General features: G+C 52.8%; 1 protein-coding gene across 1 annotated transcript in view; it reads left to right on the top strand.

Moving 5' to 3' along the window:
* Positions 1–19,789, top strand: part of MIR9-1HG (MIR9-1 host gene) — a 29,501-nt gene extending 9,712 nt beyond the window's left edge. The window contains 5 exon segments of the mRNA XM_078355184.1: positions 9,748–9,847; positions 16,115–16,245; positions 16,889–17,006; positions 18,245–18,599; positions 19,449–19,789. Of these exon segments, the coding sequence (XP_078211310.1) occupies positions 9,748–9,847; positions 16,115–16,245; positions 16,889–17,003 (346 nt within the window). The 3' untranslated portion in view covers positions 17,004–17,006; positions 18,245–18,599; positions 19,449–19,789.
* Positions 19,790–20,207: the final 418 nt, after the last annotated feature.

The raw sequence follows: 20,207 nt of genomic DNA, 5'->3' as shown, positions 1-20,207 counted from the left end.
GCAACCTTGACAGAAGTGGGGATTTATGTGGGTAGTGCCAGGACAATTTAGACTAATCTCTTTTCCTTTGTCGGGGGTCTCTCCTCCCTGCATTTGGACACTCTGTTTTGGGCTGAACTATCTGCGTAGAACCCAAAGCCTCACTAAGAAGCAGAGGGATCTTGCTCTTTAACAAGCTACTTGGAGACATTTAGATATATTTTCAGAAGGCATCCAAATGTAACCATTTCTGTCTTGACCTTGGTTTTTGAGGATGCCCAGCTGAGTCTGAATTTGGCCAACAGAGGTGGTGGGGGAGCCTCTGATGGGCAAAAAAAACCTTTCTGTTCTCTGCCTCCAGTAAAAATACAGCAGTGGCTGAAAGAGAAGGGAGGTTCGTGCTGGTTCCAGTTGCCTCTTGTGTACTGTTTGGTCAGCCCAGGCCAGGATAAGGGGTCGTGGTGATAAGCTTGGGCCCCACAGCGGGCAGGGAACTGGGTTGGAAATTGGTAACACAGGAGAAAGGGGAGAGTTTTAGCTAGCAGAACAGTCCACTCTTCCCTTCTGGCCCCAGCCTCCCAGGTGCTGGTGAGGGGAGGGTGGATAGGGAGAAAGGTTTGCTTAAGGTGCTTTTAAGGGATCTTGTGGAAGGGCAAATTCGGTTATTTGTAGGGGGAGTTGGTAGTTTGTTTGGAGAAGCGTAGGCCCTAGCTAGAATTGCTGGAATGTCTGGAGGGCATTAAGCATCTTAGAAATGGGTATGAGATGGTTTCAAGAGAAATCTTTGAGGGGATTTGTAGCCATGGAGGGGAATGGCTAGAAAGCCTATAGCTTTTCCTGGCTGGATGGAGGAAACATTTAGGGAATGCCTTTAGCAGCACACCAGGAGGTAGGTCGATCTGTGAGACTATTTGAAAGGGGTTCTTTTTTTTGTTTGTTTGGTTTTGGTTTTTTGTTTTTTGCAACTCTGCTTCAGAGGCAGTGGACTCCAAGGGTCTGCTCCCAGTGCTTCAATGCTTCATTCTAAGCTGTAGGAGCACCTGGGAGGGGCAGGAGGAAACCAAATAGGGAGTGGACACCATCTCTGTCTCTTTCCTTCCCTCCTTCTCATTGGCTGGTGTGTTCCCTGTTCTGGAAGGGTGAAAATTTGACATTGCGGAAGCATCTAGAAAGCCTTTCATTTAGGTAAGGGCCTTGAAACCCCATGGCAACTGGCAGAAGGAAAAAGCTATGCCAAGCCCAGCAGTGCGAATGCCCGGGGAAATTAGATTGTTTCCTTCAGCCTCATATTATCATCCTGGTAGGGAAACACCCGGCTCCCAGGCTTTATCTTATTCCAAACTGCCCCCCCACTCCGCAGTCATGTTGCCAACATCAATTGAAGCAATTATTCAGATATTCTCCAATCTTTGGGGGAAGCACCAAATTAAATTGACTGGCCATAGGCTTGCATCTAACCAAGAACAGCTTTCAGGCTTGGCTTTGTCCTGGGCTGTGCAGACAGGCAGATAAAACAATCTGATGGGGCCTGATGACAAAGCTGGTCGTCCCCTGGAGCACACCCCTGGTGGCCTAGTGTTCAAGGATCCCTGGTTAGAGGAGCTGGCCCATGTTCATCTGGCTGACAGGCTCCAGGTATCTGAGTCATAGTTTTGTTTTGTTTTTAGTAAGGCAGTGGAGAGTAGATTGGGTACAAGGGTGGGGTGCCTTGGGACCAGGAATTCGAATTGCTCCCTGGCAGAGCTCAGGTAGGGACCTACAGCTCGTTCTGCGAGCTCTACAGGGCAGCGGGATTCAGATATCTCTCAAGGTTGAGACTAGGCATTATTCTGATTCCCAGCGCCGAGAGGCCGAGACAGGAATGTCGCGCTGTGTCTGCTAAGGAGCCAGGTCCGGCAAGTCCCAAACGGAACCTTGCTGGGGGGCGATCCTCCTTCCATCACCCCAGCTCTCCAGACCGCTAGAGCAGGACCGTGGGCCAGAGGTGGGAGTCTCACCGTGTTGGAGAAGGGCAAGAACGCACTAGCAAGGGCCTCCATGCTGGATGAAAATCTGTGGGTCTTGCCCTGATTGATGCCAGCTGGAATCCTCACCCCAGCCTCCCTTACCTGTAACTTTGGTTCTGCCAACACATTCAAGAGATATTCCAGTTTCTGCAAGGCAAAAAAGGACGTTCAGCCCCGCTCAACCCCCGCATCTCCCTGCAGGAATCCCAAACTTCCAGACTCTTTGCCTCATTGTTTTGAGTTGAAAAGCAGCGAGAGAGGTTCCTGCCCATTCTAAAACATTAGGCCCACAGTCTGCTAAGCATCGGTACCCGAGAAGCACAAAGAATATTCCGATGGGAGGAGGAAGGTAGGAGTAGAGTCTGTAGTCATCTGGTTCTTTCTGAGGGGCTTCCACCTGACCTCTTTTCCATCTTTGCGCCCTCGTGTTGGTGCAGCATACCTAGGGCCAAAATGGAAAATGTAGAACCTACAAAATGAGTGAGGCTGGAGATCAAAACCACAAATGGCAATGGATTGGAGGTGGCAGGCGGGTCTCGGGAGTGTGTGAGGCAGCGTGAGGCTGAGAATCAGCACAGAGAGGTAGTAGTCCCCCCATCCCCATTCTCCGGGGGGGAGGGGCGCCCCAATTGCGCTCCCGGGCCGGCCCGGGAAGGGGGAGGGGCGGGGCCGGCGGGGGACGAGGCGGTGACGTCAGACGCGGTAGAGCCAATCAGAGGATGGTCTGGGGAGGGAGTGTGAAAGGATGAATGAAAAGTCCGGAGCCGGAGCGCGCCGGGGCCAGAGCCGCGGCGGAGGCTAAGGAGGGAGCCGGGAGGTGAGACTCGCTCTACCCTGCTTGCTTAGGCTTGGCGGAGTCTAAGAGCTGGGCGGGCTCCTCCGTCCGGCGCCCGCTGAACCCCGACGTCTGGGAATCAGGGCCCTGGCGCTCCAGGGGCACTGGCGGGGAGGACCGCGCGGGAGAGCACGGATGGGCACCCTGGGCTCGATGTAAGTGGCCTGGCTAAGCGTGGGGCACGAGGTGAGCGAGCGCCTCGGAATCCGGCGTACGGGCGCGTCCGCCACGAGGGGCCGGCCGAGCCCCCATCCTCTTCGGGGCTGCGGTTTCCCGTTCCCGATCGCACCCCCTACCCACCCCTAGGGCACCTCTCGCCTCGAAACCCCAGCCATTTTCACAACCCTGGGTGATCTCTGGTCCTCTTCGCACAAAGCCGTTTCTCCGGGGCTCTGCTCACCTGCCCGGCCGCCCTCTGCTTTCCTCCCCTCCGCCCCTCTCGTGGGTGTTCTCCCGGATCTCTTCCTGGGTGTGGTCTCTGCCCTCTCCTCTCCTCCAGGGACTCGCTTGGGAGTCTCCGGGCCGTCCCCACCCGCCCCCGACAGGCTACCCTCTCTCTTTGGGTCGCAGAGATTTCCCTGCTTCCTATTAGGACATCTCTAGGGTTTTTACCTCCAGGGTTCGGCTGCCCGTTTCCCCTGTTAGTCGGCCGCTTGGTTCCAGTTCTTTCCCCCGCGCGGGCTCCGCTTCGCTTCCACCGCCCTAGTGAGTTGGCGACGTGGTCCGGCCGGCCCGGCCGCTCCCCATTTCCACCCCGCGCCGGGCTCGGGCTCCGCGGAAGGCCAGGGCTCCGGCTGTCGGATGCGCCTTCGGTCTTCCAGAGGAGGGCAGTGGAGACCCGGCGAGGCTGGAGAGGCCTCTGCCTCCGTCCCTGCGGTCTTCCCGGGTGGCACGAAAAGCCACGCGTCCCTTCCACGGGCACCAGCGGAACTCCTGCTCCTGGCCTGAATCGGAGAGCGGGAAATTGGGGCACTAGAAGCTTTTTGGGTCTGGGTCGGGGTCAACTCCTAGACTTCGACGCCACCGGTCATCGCTTCCTTTCCACGCCTTTTTCAGTCTCTGCCGTGTCTGTGTCCCCGTGTCTGAGGTTTTTGTTGTTGTTTTGTCTTGGACTTCATTTTCTCTCTTCACCCTCCCCCCCAACTCCACCCGTGTCCCTTCTCTCCAACTCCCACTGGCGGGCGACCGGGAGGCTGCGGAGGTGCTGGCTGCGGCGGCGGCGGTGGCCGGGAGGCTGCGTGGAAGAGGCGTCGACGGCAGCCAGGAGGCGGGGTTGGTTGTTATCTTTGGTTATCTAGCTGTATGAGTGGTGTGGAGTCTTCATAAAGCTAGATAACCGAAAGTAAAAATAACCCCATACACTGCGCAGAGGGGCCCGGGTAAAGCCGGTCTCACCGGCTGGAGGGGGAGGCTTGAGCGAGGGTCTAGAGCCGCGAGGACTGACCAGCACAGGAGGATACAAGAGGAGACCTCACTGGTTCGGGCGACGTTTCACCTCCTAGCCCCCCGGTCGGCACAGGTAGGAGTCACAGTCCTATTTCACTTTAGCCAGGTGCCATATTTTTCCCCCCCGCAGAGTTGGGGGCAGGGAGCAAGGAAGCCTGCTTGTGGTTCCCTCTGGTGGTCCCCACTCAGAATGGGGCCTTTTGTGGCCGTCTGGGTCACTGCTTGGGAAGCTGATCCAAGGGAGAAATCCGTTGAAATCTAGCTGCAGGGTTATTCAGGCTCCTGGCCCAGGCCTCTCCTTCCAGCGGGAGCTGGTGAATAGTTTCCCACTGGCTGTCCACAGCTATGGCTGGGTGAGGGAGTTTGGAGCAAGTCATCGGAGAACACTGGTCTTTGCTTCAGTCGGCTCCTTGAAGCCAAGAAGGGCTATCCAGCTGAGTTGGAAGATGAGGGTGTTGACTTGAAAATAGGTGGAGATAGAACTGAAGGTGCTGGGGCTGGGAGGGCTGCTCAAAAATATAAATAGGGTGGTGGAAGAACCTTTTGCCCAGTCTGGGTTCTGGGGCAGTGGAGTGCAGAGCAACCTCGGTTCCATATCTGTTTGCCTTCCTCCTTCCGACCCAGGACCTGAGGACAATGTTTTTAAAAGATTCTCTTGCTGCTCTGTCATTGCTCACCAGAGGGGTTGAGTTGGGACCGTTTAGGACACCCAATCTTCCCACCCCATCTTCACTCTTGGAAATCATCTCCAAGAACAAATGGCCTCGAGAAGCTCTGAGGATCTCAAACACAAAGGAATTTGTAGCTTAGTATCTATGCTGCCCAGAGAAAGCAAATAATTGGAGAGATTAATCAGGGCCTTTCCTAAAAGAATCCATTTATCTGGCTTGACCTAAATATTTTAAGAGAAACAGTGTGTAGGTGCAGCTGAAAGGAGTATAGTCTAGAGTCCCTTTGTGGAATAGAAGTAAATGCTATTCCACATTTACTAGAAAAAGCTGGAAGTAGCCCCCTCTGCATTTATTACAGCTCCCATCATATGCCATCACCTGGCCTTCCAGGACATGGGGCAGGAAGGAGTAATAAGGGGGTGGAAGAACTGGACAAAATGACCTTGACTGACTCCAGTTTCCTGTATCAATTTAAAATTTTCTCCCAGGACCTGATTTTATAGCTAGAAGATAATGATTCAATTACATATTATGTGGGAGAAATACTGGAGAATCCAAACTCAAAAAAATTGTGCTTCAGGGAGCCTGGAATACATATGTCTTCTTCCTTTAGAGATTTAGAGGAAGGAGAGATTAGTAGCCTCTTACTTTCTCAGCCATTTGGAATTTGGGTCTTCTGGGGGAGGGGCAGGTGGAGACTGGATTAGGGAGAAAGGGAGCAGGTTTCAGGGGAGGACTAATAATTTCTAACACTACTTCCTGGGCATTGGGCCTACATCCCTTTCTGTGCTCTTTCAACACTGAGATAGTTGTTATTAACCCCATTTTACAGATAAGGAAACATAGACTCAAATGAGTTGCTAATGTCACTCAGTGGTTTCCAACCCAGTGCTTTTTCTTTTTCCTTTTTTGAGACAGAGTCTCGCTCTGTTGCCAGGCTGGACTGCAGTGACACTCTCAGCTCACTGCAACCTCCATCTCCCGGATTCAAGTGATTCTCCTGCCTCCGCCTCCCGAGTAGCTGGGGCTACAAGCCTGTGCCACCACACCCAGCTAATTTTTGTATTTTTTTTTAGTAAAGATAGTGTTTCACCATGTTGGCCAGGATGGTCTCAATCTTGACCTCATGATCCGCCCACCTCGGCCTCCCAAAGTGCTGGGATCACAGGCGTGAGCTACTGCCCGGCCTAACCCAACTCAGCTACTGAACTTGCTTGTGGGAACAGCTGGAGAGAGAGTGAAGCAGGGAGGACAAGATGAGGTTGAGCTGAGAAGGGAGGGCATGGGGCACAGTGAAGGGAAGCCGCACCAAGAGAAAAGCCCTGCCTTTTGGCCAGGGCTGGGAGCTGGGATGAGAGAAGCAGCACCAAGAAAGATAGGATTCCATTTTTTAAAAAAGAAACAAAACAAAACAAAAACCTTTCATGTAGCTTGCTGAAAATGTGTATTTGGGATCCACTGAGGCTCGGTCACATGAGACTTAGAAGCTGTATCAGTAACCACAATGGGTTTACATTATTATCGTTGTCTCTGATTAGCGCATTTGACCTACCTCAGGATATCCAAAGGAGAGCAGAGGGAACTGGGGGGGCTGAGAACTGACACCCTACAAAACCAGCACCTCAGTGGAAAGGGGGAATAGAGCCCAGGAGGGATGTGGGGGTGAGGGTTTGTGTCTGGCTTATGTGAGCATATGGTGTGTGCATGTGGGTGTGTGGGTGGGGTTGTCAGGAGAGTGATGGGTGACTGTGTTTGTGAGCTGTGTGTGTCTGCTTATGAGGGTGAGAAACTGAGTGGTGTGTGACCTGGTGTAAGGTTGGATGTGTGTCCCTCTATGGTGGGTGGGAAGCTTGGTCGTGACATTAGGGACACCTGGCTATGTATAGGTATAAATCCACTCTAGGAACAGACATTCCTGGATATGGAAGGAGGTTACCAAATGCAGACATCACAGTGACACTGCTGAGTTCTCCCCACCCTCTCTGTGCCAGATCGAATCTCCTCCAATTAAACCCCACAGGAGAACTGTGGGACTGGGGTGCAAGGAGGCTAGTTAAAAGGGGCTCAGAAAGGCCTCCCCAGTTACCAGTTAGGAAATTTCCTCTCTTGTATAATCGCATCTCTGCCTGTGTCTAAGAATTTGCAGTTCTATGCTGCAGATATTGTTACATCTATTTTTACTGGAAACCAAATTCTAAGCTGGTTTCTTTACTCATTTCTGTCCTCAGCCCTCGATTTTAATATCCTTCTATTGAATTCTGGGTCCAGGAGGCCAAAGGCACTTTTCTCCCAAATATTTGACCCAAGTTTTGCATTACCAGCCACACCCTCACTCTGGGACAAATTCTCCTCCCACCCAATTCCAGGCATGGAAAGGGTTTTGTTGATAAGTACTTACAGTCATAGGAAACATTCTAGTCAGGAAGCTGTGGGAGAGACAGAAACAGAAACAGAAAGAGCAAATCTGACCAAGCCAAGGTCCAAGGTTTTGGTGTCTCCATTTATCAGCGACACAAATCTCCCAGCGTCAATTCAGATATGTGTATAATGAAGATAAGAAACCCTTAGGGTTATTGTGTGCAGAAAATGAAGAATTCTATATAAAAGATCATATACTATGTTATGACACTCATGGGTAAAGGGTAATTCTCAGACTGCAGAAAGGTTAAAGGCTGTAGTTTGGAAAGACAGAGCATGTGATTGGTTTCAGAATGTAAAAAGGGCACCTCTCTGGCGTGTTCCGGGCTGATGATCTCACCATATTTAACTTGAGGAATTTCCTCCTTTTCCAGCTCCTGGGGACCTAGGTAGGGAGTGTCTGAAGCCTTGGGAGAGGAGGCACAGTCCTTGCGAAGCCTGATAAAGCGAAGAGGCTGGAGTCCACGTGGCAGAATTGCTATTGTTTTCTTTCTCAATAAGTATTAAGACTTATTGGTAAGAGCACTTAGGATTGGTAAACTGACTTACATAGATAAATACAGCATGTGTAAATGATAATTTCAAGCTTATGCCATTAAGCTCCTGGATTCTAAGTAACTAAAAACACAGTTTATTAAATAAAAGGACAAGTTAGGTAGTGGCTGTAATCAACAAATCCTATAGAGACCTGCCTGTCAGAATGCAGACTTGTCTTCATAATTGAGTGACTTTAAGAAGGGATGTCTTCTCTCCCTTTGCCTCACAAACCAGCATCTCCCCAGTCCCCAGTGTGACTCCTAAGGTTGGCAACCCACCTGAGACGCATGGGCCCCTATGTCTGAAAGTCCTTTTTCAAGTCTGCACGTTCAAGGTTTGAAAATTGGGGTCTGGTTATTTATTTTTTCACCTTCCTTCACTTGAATGTTCTGGGAACGGATTGACCTTCTCACCTCCCTTCCTTTGTTATTGAGACCTCAGAGATGGAGGCCGGGGGGATATAACACTGCCTCATCCAGAGACAGGGTGTGCCAACTTCCCTAGGAGATCATAAGTTTAGGTTAACGCTTTAAAATCACTGGAGGGAAGGAGCAGACAAAACTACGAAAACATTCTTGGGGTTTTAAGGAGAATGAGGAACAGAGTTATGGAAGGAAGGGTGGGTGGGTGCAAATTTAGATAGGAGAGATAAAGGAAAAGGGGGAACCCCCTCCTTGCCACTGAGGCTCTCCCAGGGCCGAAGTGACACCCCCTCCTCCTCCTGCCCTAATCCCCCCATTAAGGCAGCTCTGAGTTTGTTATGACAGCGGCTGAAGGCTGCTGAATTGCTGTTTGCTGTGTCTGCTAATTGGACTGAAGGGTTGGAGTCTGGACACTGAAAGGGACCATTGTTGCTGTTTACCTTCCACAGCCGCCTCCCTGGGGACCCTCTGGGTAAAGGGGAGCAGCAGCACCCCCTTAGGGTCATTGCACCCATTCCCTGCACAAGGGACTGCAGAGGGGAGACAGTTCATCTCATTGCCTTGGGGTGGTTTGAGCTTCTACAGCACGGAAGAGACAAGCCAACACCTGAGCCAGTCTCATCGCCAGGCCAGGCCTTGGGGCCATCCAGGAGCTCCCAGGAGAGGAGTTAAATGCTTGTCTTTCTCCTCCCTATTCATTCCCTTCTTCTTTGCTTTGCCTCTTCCTCCAGCTAATCAGGCTTCACCCTTGCACCTTTTCTGACCCACTTTCTTCTAGGTCAGTGATTCTCAGCTTGGTTATGCACGGAATCACCTGGGGAACTTTAAAAAAAAAAAAGTTGATGTTTGGGCCCAGCCCCAGACCAATGAAATCAGAGTATGTGGAAATGATGCCTAGGCATCATTATTATTTAATGTGCACCTGGGGTTATGAACCACTGACACAGGCTCACCTCTCCACCTGGGAATCACATACACACACATGCATTCATGTACCCACATGCCTGTGTATGTGTACACGTGCACACACAAACACACCCCGTTCTTTGCCTGCCTTTCCTCCCAAATTCCTGATGTCTGTAATACTATCAGGCAGGTTGTGTATCTTTTTAATTATTATTACTAAATTCCTTGTAGGAGCCTTAGAAATTAGAATGGAATTTAAAGGTCTGCACTTTATCTTACCTCAATCTGAGCTTTTCCCCAAGGGGAGGGACTATGATTCCATCTCCCAGTGGATTTCCAAATGGGATCTAGAGGAAGACTGAGCTAATCTGGGGCACTTATCAGAGATTCAGTGACTTTTGTGCTTTTCCTTCCTCAAAGTAATATTGGCGATTTGGAGGTCTTCACAGAGGAGAAATTTTCTTCAGGCATCATCTTTCCCTTTCCTTGCTGTTTCCAAATATTTCTGCTTCTTCTCTTCCCTTTAGCTTCTCACCCCGGGCGGGTGGGTGCTCCACCACCCTCCCGCCCTCCTTCCTCCGTGTGGATGACAGAGCCACATCCAGCACCACGGACAGCTCCCGGGCGGTGAGTGAGATGGCTGCGCTGACCCACTTCGAGATTGTTAGGAGGGACCCTCCTGTCTGTATCAAAGTCAGCTATCAAAGACTCTACATTTTTGAATCTGTGGGAGTTGTTTGCAGTCAGCTGTGGAGTCTCAGGGAGAGGCAAAGGCTGAGGGAAGTTGGCATTCCTGTCTCGGTGCAATTGGGTTTGTCTTCATGTTGGGGAGTTTGAATGAGAAGGGCTGATCCAGTAGTAGAAAGAATGAAGGTTACATTTCAATAATGATTTAACTTCTGTCATGTAAGATATGGAGGGTATAGATCGCGTCGAGCTGAAATGAGCTTAGGTATCATCAGCCCTATATTCCTCATTTTACAGCTCCCACAGGAGTAGAAGGGGTGTGATCAGGTTGCCCAGCTGGTTATGGGAAATGCCAGGATTCAGGCTCCTGAATTTCAGGCTGGCCCTTTCTATCTGTCTCTTACCTCCTTTAGAAGTCTCTCTGCCTGGGTTGGGTGGACCGGGCCTGGTGCTGGTTGGCGGAGTTTGCAGGTTGCCTCCATACAAAAGAGGACAAGATGCATGACTGGGCATGCGAGGTGTTCAAAAAAGCCAGGAAAAGGGGGAACAGGCTGCTACCTCTGTCTGAGGAGGTTTGGAGGGAAGGCCTCAGGGACAGGGAAGACATACCTAGCAGTAGCTGGCAAGCCCATGGGAGAAAAGGCAAGGGGGCAACCATCTGCCAGTGGATGGCCACAAGGAGTCTCCAGAGGCCAGCGGGAGTCATGCAAACTGGAACGGGGCCTGGGAAAGGCCCTTCTGTGTGCCCAGGCCTGCTCCCCCAACACCGTGAGCCTAGAAACAAAGGGGCCATTCTCTCTAGGATTTGATGCTGCCATCTCCGGCTGGCAGTGCCAGGTGGTGGGGGCATCAGGGGGTGTCAATCCATTATCCTCCCCCCCCAAACTCCTAGGTCCTCTGGGGCTGGATGTTGGGGAGGTGGGTGTTCCATGCTATGTTGCTATGGCAACCGCCCCCCTAACCCCCAAAGTACAAAGAGAGACAGCTTTCACCCCACCCCCAGGAAGAACCTGGTCTGGCTGGGAATCTTCCCTTGAGAATCCTCCTTTCTGATGCACAAGCCATGGCATGCATAAGCATCACCCTCTTTTCAGCACTGGGAGCTGAGGGTTCTGCTATCAGCAGGCCACATAGGCAAGGAGGCTGGTGCATGCAGTGTCTCTGGGCAAGGTTATGCAAGTGAGCACCGGCCCCTTATACTTAACCCCCTCTCTTCCCAAGTTCTCCTGCCCCTCACCTACCACAGCTAAGGACATCCCAGGCCTTCTCGGCTGAAGCAATGGGACCTTGACCCTCTACCCTTTCCCAGAGATGAGGGACACCCAGCTACCTCCAGTAAACCTCCAGGCTGTGGGAACGGAGAAGAGGAGGGGGACATTGCTGCCACCCTCCATCTGCACCCTCCGCCATTACTCATTAGGCATTCTGCCCCCTCCTTCCGCTCGTTAAGCCTGATTTGCATATATTTGCATAATACAGTTCATTTGCATTCCAGGAGGCTCATGGTAGAAGCCAGAAAAAAAAGGGGAGGGGGGCTGGAGAAGAGAGAAAAGGGGAGATATTTTGTTTTCATCAAAGTGTGGGGGGAGGGACCAGGGGGAGGTGGCAGGAAGAGGACAGAAATAAAAACTTACACTACTTTCTTTCTTCCCTTCTGCCCTCCCTCCCTGAGCTGGACTCAAATGCCAAAGAGAGATGCCAAGGGGCCGGCTTTTCTGTCCTTTTTTGTCTTGCTTCCTCCGGCCTTGGCTCCCCAGCCTGGCCCCCCACCTTGTTGCGCTCAGGCTTCAGAAAGAAAGAGGCAGGGGTAGGAGGCAAGGCTGTGGGAACGGAAGCGGAGGGTGAGGGAGACCGCCATCTTAGGTAACTGGCGCCTGTAAGATGGCTGACCCGACAGGTGTGCGCCGAGAGCCTGCCCTGGTAGGTGGACATGGAAAAGACCGAGGCCATAGGAAGGACTTCCTGGCTGATGAGAAATATTGTTGAATTTTCCTGCTAATGGAGTTAGGAAGAGAGGATGGGGAGAGAAGGAGGGAGGGAGAGACCAATGGCGGCCCGCGGAAGAGACATAAGGTTGAGCACAGGAGCAGGGATGTAGAGAGGCCTCAGCACCGGGCTTAGTTCCCAGAGGACTTAGAGGACTGTGGGTAGTGTGAAAAGTACCGGAGGAATCAGAATGGGGAGTATCAGCAGGAGGAGGGAGAGGGTAAGACGTGGGCAGGCAGTATCATCTGCCAGCTTGAGGGTCTCTCTGGGGCCTGTGAAAGGTGACTGCGTACTTGAGGTGATGCTCCACCTTCTCTCCTCAGCCCAGCACTCTGGTTTCCTCTGGTAAACCTGCACCCTCTCAGAGGCCACTCACAGCCTCCTCAACAAAGACCACTGGCCCTTCCCAAGCCCAGTCCTCCTTGACCTCTGTGGAAAATGTTCCGCTGTTTTCTCAGCCTTTGGTTCTTCTGTTATATCCATGATTGTCTGTTCTTGGTTCCATTCAGTCAGTACTCTGGATGTGCCAGTTCCTTAGCTAGAGGTGGGTCCCAGATTCTGCTGGTGGTGCTTTTGTCCTGTTCCTTCTCACTCTACTTTTATCAGTTCAACCATCACCTGAAGTTATAAATTCTCTCTCCTTCCTTCCTTCCTTTTTCTTTTCTTTTTTTTTTTTTTTGAAACGGAGTCTTCCTCTTTTACCCAGGCTGGAGTGAGATACAGCAATGGCTCAATCTCAGCTCACTGCAACCTCCGCTTCCCAGGTTCAAGCAATTCTCCTGCCTCAGCCTCCCTAGTAGCTGGGATTACAGGCATGCAGCCACACACAGCTAATTTTTGTATTTTTAGTAGAGACAGGGTTTCACCCGTTCTTCCATTTTGGGAGGCTGAGGCGGGTGGATCACCTGAGGTCAGGAGGTCAAGACCAGCCTGGCCAACTGGTCCAGACCGCCTGACCTCAGGTGATCCACCCGCCTCAGCCTCCCAAAATGCCAGGATTACAGGCATGAGCCACTGCACCCAGCCTCTCCCCATCGTTTCTTTAGTCTTGACCTCTCCTAAACCCCAGATTTGTACCCCCAGCGGCCAGCTACCACCTGTGGTCCTGCCATTTGTCGCCAGATTAGGGACTGGGACGGTACTTCTGCTTGGTCAAGCCTGGATCACAGGCCTAGGCTCTAGCTGCAAGGAGGGCCCAGAAAGTACCCATGTTTGTAGCTTATGTAGTGGCATCAAAGTACAGCCTCCCACCAAAATCCAGGAGGGCGGTTCAGATGCTCCCTCTGCATTGTGCTTCTGCTGCCTTACCTCTGTCAGCAGCCTCATTAAAACCCTAGGCCCTCAGGTTCAGCTCCTGAACGTTTTCCTGGACTTGTCCCCACATTCAAATCAGTCACATCAAAACCCATCACTTCTTCCTGGGTAGCACCTCTCTCATCCAAACCCTTCCCTCCGGTACCCCTGCCTCCATGTCAGCCCATTCAGCAGGCACTGAGGGCCTCCTGTGTGCCAGGAGCTATGCTCAAGGGGACTGCTTTGAGGAGCTGGCAGTCTCCTAGGCGAGGCAGACGCACGAATGATTAGAAGATGGTTTGGAAAGCACTGTCCTGAAGACCTGCACAAAGTGCTGTGGGAGCACGAGGAAGGGAGCTCAGGAAGGCTTCCTGGAGGAGGCCAAGAGATATGCGATACAAGATAAGCAGGTGTTTGGCAGTCTACAGAGTCTGGGAGGTAGGTGGTGGACAGTCCACAGCATTCGAGAAGGCAGGGAGGCAAGGAAGAGCAGGGTGTGTCTGGGAACCAGCATGACCACCGCAGGGAGTCTGTGCTGGGAGGAAAAGGGAAACAGAGGCAGGAGGTCCCCTGTAAAGCGCCTTACGTGCTATACGAGGGAGGCTGCAGCAGTTAGCTGACAGCCGCAGTAGGGCGTGGCTGGAGACCAACACACAACCACTCCTGGGAGGGAAGGGGACTCCTGCATCTGGCTGCCCACTGAGCCCAGCCAGACATTTAACTGGCTCTCAGCTAGTTCCAAACAAATGAAGGACGTCTGAAAGACCTGGAAGCCCCCTGAGGAAGAGATCTTTCTACCACCCCCCTTCAGAAGCCCTCCTTTCCCCCCTCCCCCGCCCCGCACCCGATATGCGGGACAGCAGGCTTGTGGGAGCTCTCTGGGGAGAGACGTGGAGAAGCAGAGGTTGGCGTCCCCCAGCACAATGGACACCCTGAGGTCAGGGCAGGCGAGGGGCTTCTGGGGGTAGGGGACAGAGATACTGCTCTGACTTTGTGGGGCAACAAACTAGTCTCTGAGTTCTCTTATGGAAAAAAAAAAAAAAGGTTCAGTAGTCAGGGCTGTGTGGCTGAGGGGGCCGGAGCGAAGCAGCAGAGAAGGGGCTCAGCCCTGGAGCCCTCCTGAGGGAGGGAGTTGGGGGTGAGGTAGTAGCCTGGATTAAGGCTCTGAAGGAATTCTTCCTCGAGAAAGGGGATGAGAGGCTGGAGAGGCAGATGGGAAGATGGAGAGGCTGCTGCTGGCCGCTGGGTGGAATGTGAGTGGGGGTGCCCACCACCGCCCATCCCCCAGGCCCGGCTTGTGCACAAAGACTCCTCTGTGAGTGGCCGTGGAAGTGGCCCTGTCAGGTGAGGGGGCTTAGCTCCCAGGGAGTGGGGCAGAATGAGGCTGAAGTGGGGGAGGGCTGAGAGGTGGCCTCAGGCTTTAACCAGGTCTGGGCAGGAAGTAGAGAGAAGCTGAAGCCAGGCCGGGGTCTCACGGTGAGGCCGTCCATGGTCTGGTCCAGCTGTCCCCAGGACGGGTTCCTCCCCATCATCCAGGGTCCCAGCACCCAGGCCCTGACCTGCCCCTGCCTCCTCCCCGTGTTTTCCAGGCTATAACTCCCGATCCTGCCAGGCCTCTGCAGTCTTCTTCCCAGCTCATACATGCTCTCTCCTGATGCTCTTGGGACTGACCCCGCCAGAGCTTCTCTCATCTTCCCAGCATGGGGTCTCCAGCACTCCCGCTCCTGCTCCAGGGAGGGCTGTGTTGGGAGGGTGGAAAACAAGATTGACCAGAGCTAGAAGGGAGTCCCAGTTCACCCCGGTTTCCACACCCACTCTTACCTTCCCCTAGAGAGGCTCCTCTCCTGGCCTGGCCCCAGTGTCACTTACCACTAATCAGCAATATGTAGAGACCTCCCCCCCACCCCCGCACCAGTCCGTCCACCCCCAGCCCTTGTTGGGCACATTGGCCCTTTTTGAAGACGGGGTCTTGCTGTGTCACCCAAGCTAGAGTGCACTGGTGTGATCTCGGCTCACCGCAACCTCCGCCTCCCAGGTTCAAGTGATTCTCCTGCCTCAGCCTCTGGAGTAGCTGGGATTACAGGCACCTGCCACCACACCCGGCTAATTTTTGTAGTTTTAGTAGAGACAGGGTTTCCCCATGTTGGCCAGGCTGGTCTCAAATTCCCAAACTCAAGTGATCTGCCCGCCTGGGCCTCCCAAAGTGCTGGGATTACTACAGGCGTGAGCCACCGTGCCCGGCCCGCACTGGCCCTTCTAGTGAATGTCTGGGTTCGGGATGTGTGACGCAGTAGAATGCTGGCGGACACCACCTCAGCTGCTGGGTGTGATGCTCAGTGGAGCTTTGTCCACTGAAGGACAGCAAAAGAAGGAACTCTTGGTTTTTGACCCTGGAATTGGACAGTCTGGTCAGGATACAAATTCTGGCTTCCCCCACTTACTCACTGGGTGACCTTAGGCAAGTCCCTTCATGTCTTTAGACCCTAACTGCCTTCCTTGGTTATGCTGAAGATCACATGGGGTGATTGGAGTGAGTGTTTACTAAGGCTGTGTGCAGATGTTTAGTGTTAAATGCCAAGGGCAGAGGGACACGGTTCTAGGGGCCATTGAGGTAGGTGGGGGCAATTGAGGACAGCTTCCTGAGCTGCGAGGGCCACGGATCACTGGGTGCATTGCGTAGCGGAAGCCTGACTGAGAAATGTGGCTGGGCCCTGTGGCTGGGGCTTTCGTGGTCTCAAGGAGGTAAGCATCTTGCTGAGGCGGTTTCGAGAGGGACCCGCTGTTTATGGTTAGGTAGTGAACTCCACTGACAGCAGTTTCTTTTATCTGCTGGCCAGGTGCAAATGCCATCCAGCATGCCAGGAGGAGGGGACAGCTAGGGTGCAGCTCAGCCGCATTGCCCCTAACCTGCCCTGCCCCTCCCTGCAGCCCTCATCTCATCCTCCAGGCAGCACAAACCGCTGTGGAATCTCCACTGAGGGCACACAATGGTGCCTCCACATCCTGCCACTCAGGACCTCTCAAGTCCCCGATATGATGGCTCCTCGGCATCGTCAGGAGTGAGCGTAATTCAGACCTATTTAGATCCGTCAGCCCATGGGTCAGGGGGACCTTGAGCAGGACAGTCTTTTGTCTCCAAGCAGTCATTCCTTGTTATACAAGCAAGAGTCAGGAGGAGGAATGGTTTTGGCATCATCCCCCACAGACAGCAATGGGGCCTTTAGGCCTGGAGGGAAGGACCAGGCTGAGGCTGGCATATGGAGGTTGAGCCCTGGGCACGGGCATCAGCTTCACCCGGCTGGGGATGCCTTCTGCTGGGTTTGTCCATCTGGCACCAGCTGGCTTCCCAGCACCGCCCCCACAGCCAACCAGCCTCCTTCTTCTGCTGTTGCCATGACAATTGGCTGCCATATTGTACTCAGCGCACTAGCTCCTATCTGGATTTTCCCGTGGGGTTCCTAGAGGGTGTGAGATGGGTCTCCAGGGATTTAGCCCTTCCTCCTGATACCCATCCAGTAAAAATTCATAATAACATATGATTTTTAAAATAGCCAAAGTGGAGGATTACTATGTGTCAGGCTCTGTGCCAGACACTCTCTACGTGTTATTTAACGTGGCTAAGAAAGAATTAATCAGATAGAATTCAAGAGGTTCCCATCCAGTTTCCTGCAACTAAGACAGACCTTTCCTCTCTCCAACCAGGAAATTCCATGATCTTGCGTATTCCTGTCTTGGGAAGTCCTTCTCAATATCTAACCAAGATCTACACGGCTATAGCACCAGCTCTTCGGCCCTTGGCTTGGCCTGGCTGAGTTGAGAGGTAAGGAAGGAATACCACCTACCTTCAGTTACTTCAGAAAGGTTCCCGGACTCCAGCTATTAGAACAGGGAAACTGAGAACTGGCTCGCTTGGTGAGAGGTCTGAGCGTCCCTTAAAGATTTTGGAGCTCCCACCCAAACCTTTTGTTTACAGAAGAGCAGTAAATGCCACAGAATGCTTTAAAATTTCCCTTCCGTGCCCCCATCAGCACCCCAGAAAGAGTCAGGAGCTGGAGACTATAGAATAGGGACAGTCTTCCAGGTCCTCTGGGTGCCCCCTTTGGAAGCCAGTTTCCCAGCTCCTGCCTTGGGGGGAACGTTCCAACAGGGTCTCAGAGAGATCCTGGGAGAGTGAGAGTCCCTTCCTTCTGGAGCCCAACTGGAAGGCAGAGAATGGTCACCTTGACCTCGAGGGGCATCTATAAGAGGCACTAAGCAGAGGCCAGCTTTGCTGAGGGAATCCTGAATGAGGAGCAGGTGGAGAGAAAAAGAAAGCCATTCCCAACTGAAGAAGGATGGGCTGGGAGGGCGGGGCGGGGAATAATTTATTTTATCATCGTTGCCCCGCCCCACTTCCTTCCCAGCCCTCTGCTACTGTATCCTTGCTAAGAGAGCTTGGCTCTGTCTGGGGCTGGGAGGGTGTAACAGGCGGGAGGCTGTCCCATCTGTACCCCTCCTCCCCCACCCAGGGGAGGGCCCCGCATGGAGCTGCATCCACCAACCCTTCCCAAGCGCTGACAGACACCAGTCTCTTCTGTCGTTCCCCCAAATCTAGCCACTCAAGGGATAGCAGGGCTCCCAGGTGGGCTGAGGATCTAGAGCAAGGAATGGGCAAGAGAGTGTGGGAGGAGAGACCCTGGCAGACTTAGAGGGGCTGAGGAACAGCTGGCCCACCTCGAGACCTGGGAGCCAGCCTGGGCCAGGAAGAGGGCCAGAGGGAGTCGGGGCAACAAGCCTGGCAGAGCCCAGGTTTGGGGAAGTCAGAGTCCTTACATCTGAGGGGCTCCTGATAGGATGGACAAGGCAGATTTCTCATCCCCACTCCTCCATACTGTCAAGGTCAAGGTTGGAGATCTGGCAAAGGTAGGGGGAGGAGGAGCTGGGGCAGGGAGGAGGGAAGTGAGCTGGGAGAGGCTGAGGAGAATCTAGGAATAGGGAGGGCAACACTGGTCTAAGTGGAGCTAGGCCATGCAGGGAAGTGGCTGAGATTGCCTCCTCTTTCTGAAATTCTCTTCTCAGATCTTAAGGCGCTTGGAGAAGCCACGGAAGGTGAACTTCAGGGTTTCCAAAGCTGCTGGCTCCCCACCCTGGATGGGACAGGAAAGGAAGGCTGTTCCCACAAGCTGTGCCTGACACCTGGCTCCTGTACAGCCCCTACAGGGTTTATTCGCCTTTCCTGGACAGAGCTTCCCCACCCCGAAAGGAAGGCGCTGATCCCGATTTGCACCCATTTGGTTGTGTAAGCCGTTTCGTAGCCAGTGTCTCAGCCAATCTTCCCAACGGCCCTGAAAACCGGGTGATACTGTCCCCACTTTATGAAGGAGGAATCAAAGCCTCAGGAAGGCTAAGACACTTTCCCAGAGTCACAGGTCTGGTAAGTTGGGCTGGGCTTCAAGTGGGGCTTTGTAGACCCCAAAGCATATGTTCGCTTCCTCCCCTGTGCTGACTTCTGAAACACAAATGGAGGGACTGAGAGAAGAGAGGACCAGATAGGCAGGTGGAAATCTTGGCATGTTCTCGGATGTAGGGGTAAAATCTAAGGGATGATAAACATCTTGAAGGTTGAAGACAGGATTGGGGAAGAGGCCTTGGGAGCCGTGGAAGTGACCGCAATTCTTCCGGACTGGTCCTTAGCCCACGTGCAGTCTGCTCCCTGTCTTCCCAAAGCAAGCCGCTGGGCTCCCTGCCTAATCTCTCCTGTGCCTGGGGTCTGAGTTTCTGCCCTAGGTATTCCCCCCACCCCCCATTGCCTTGGATAGAGCACCTAGAAGAGGTGCCTAGACTCAAGCCACCATCACGGTGGATCCCTTTGTGATGACTCCGTCCCTAGCTCCTCACCTTGCCTGATGGAAGCGAGCTTCTTCCAAGACTGCTGGAAGTTTGATCTCTGCCTCCTTCTAAAGTCTCCATCCAAAGAGTATTTTTCGACTGGGTGCAGTGGCTCACACCTGTAATCTCAACACTTTGGGAGGTCAGGAATTTGAGAGCAGCCTGGCCAACATGGCAAAACCCCATCTCTACTAAAAATACAAAATTTAGCCGGGCATGGTGGCGCATGCCTGTAATCCCAGCTACTCAGAGGCTGAGGTACAAGAATTGCTTGAACCTGAGAGGCAGAGGTTGCAGTGAGCTGAGATCCACTCCAGCCTAGGCAACAGAATGAGACTCCAACTCAAAAAAAAAAAAAGTCTTTTTCTTTATACTTGATAATTTTTCTTTTCAGACCAAAAAGAAAACTTACTTCATCCATTTGGATTCCGTATGAGGAGCCTTCCCAATTGACCGAAAGATGACGCTGGTCTCTAGCGAGTCGAAGTCAAACCAGCTCCTTCAAGAAGCTTTGAGCAGAACGGAAGTAGGGAGGACCCAGCTTCCAGCCTGGGCAGCCCATTATACCTGGAGCCATCTGGGATAGGACTTTGACCCATGACTGTCATATCCTCAACCTGTTCATCTTGGCCCATCCCAGTTTATCCTGTATCGTTTGAGCTGGGATTCCCACATTCTCTGAGATGGAAATCCCATCTCAAGTCTTCAATAAAGACTCTTGAATATTGAATCACATTAATAGTGGTAGTGGATATACCTGTACAGGGTTGGAAGGGGAAGGGCTGAAAGAGAGGGGGTGATACTGGGACTTCCTTCGACAGAGATTTGTGATACAGAAGCCAACCTTGCAACAGAAGCAGGGGAGCCTCTCATACCAGAACTCCTATCTGGTAGGGGGTGAGCCATGGGTGAACATCCTGGCCCCTTCCACCACCACCCTCAGCCACCCCAAGGTTCCCGAGAACGTTGTCCATAATCTGGTCAGTCCCAAGCCTAAGTCATGTGCTAATGCTTCCAGCCAGGGAAGCACCTAGGTGCCATACGAGGTATCAAAAGAATGGGAGAGGGTGGTCACACTCCCCCGGGGTGCCTGTGTAGGAGGTCACTGAGTGGCCCTCTGTCTTCTCCACTAAAGGACTCTCAGAAACGTCCT

The sequence above is a fragment of the Callithrix jacchus genome, chromosome 18 (genome assembly GCF_049354715.1).
Source record: "Callithrix jacchus isolate 240 chromosome 18, calJac240_pri, whole genome shotgun sequence".
NCBI lineage: Eukaryota > Metazoa > Chordata > Mammalia > Primates > Cebidae > Callithrix > Callithrix jacchus.
The sequence above is the reverse complement of the archived record's forward strand: the minus strand, read 5'-3'. Positions and strand labels throughout refer to the sequence as shown.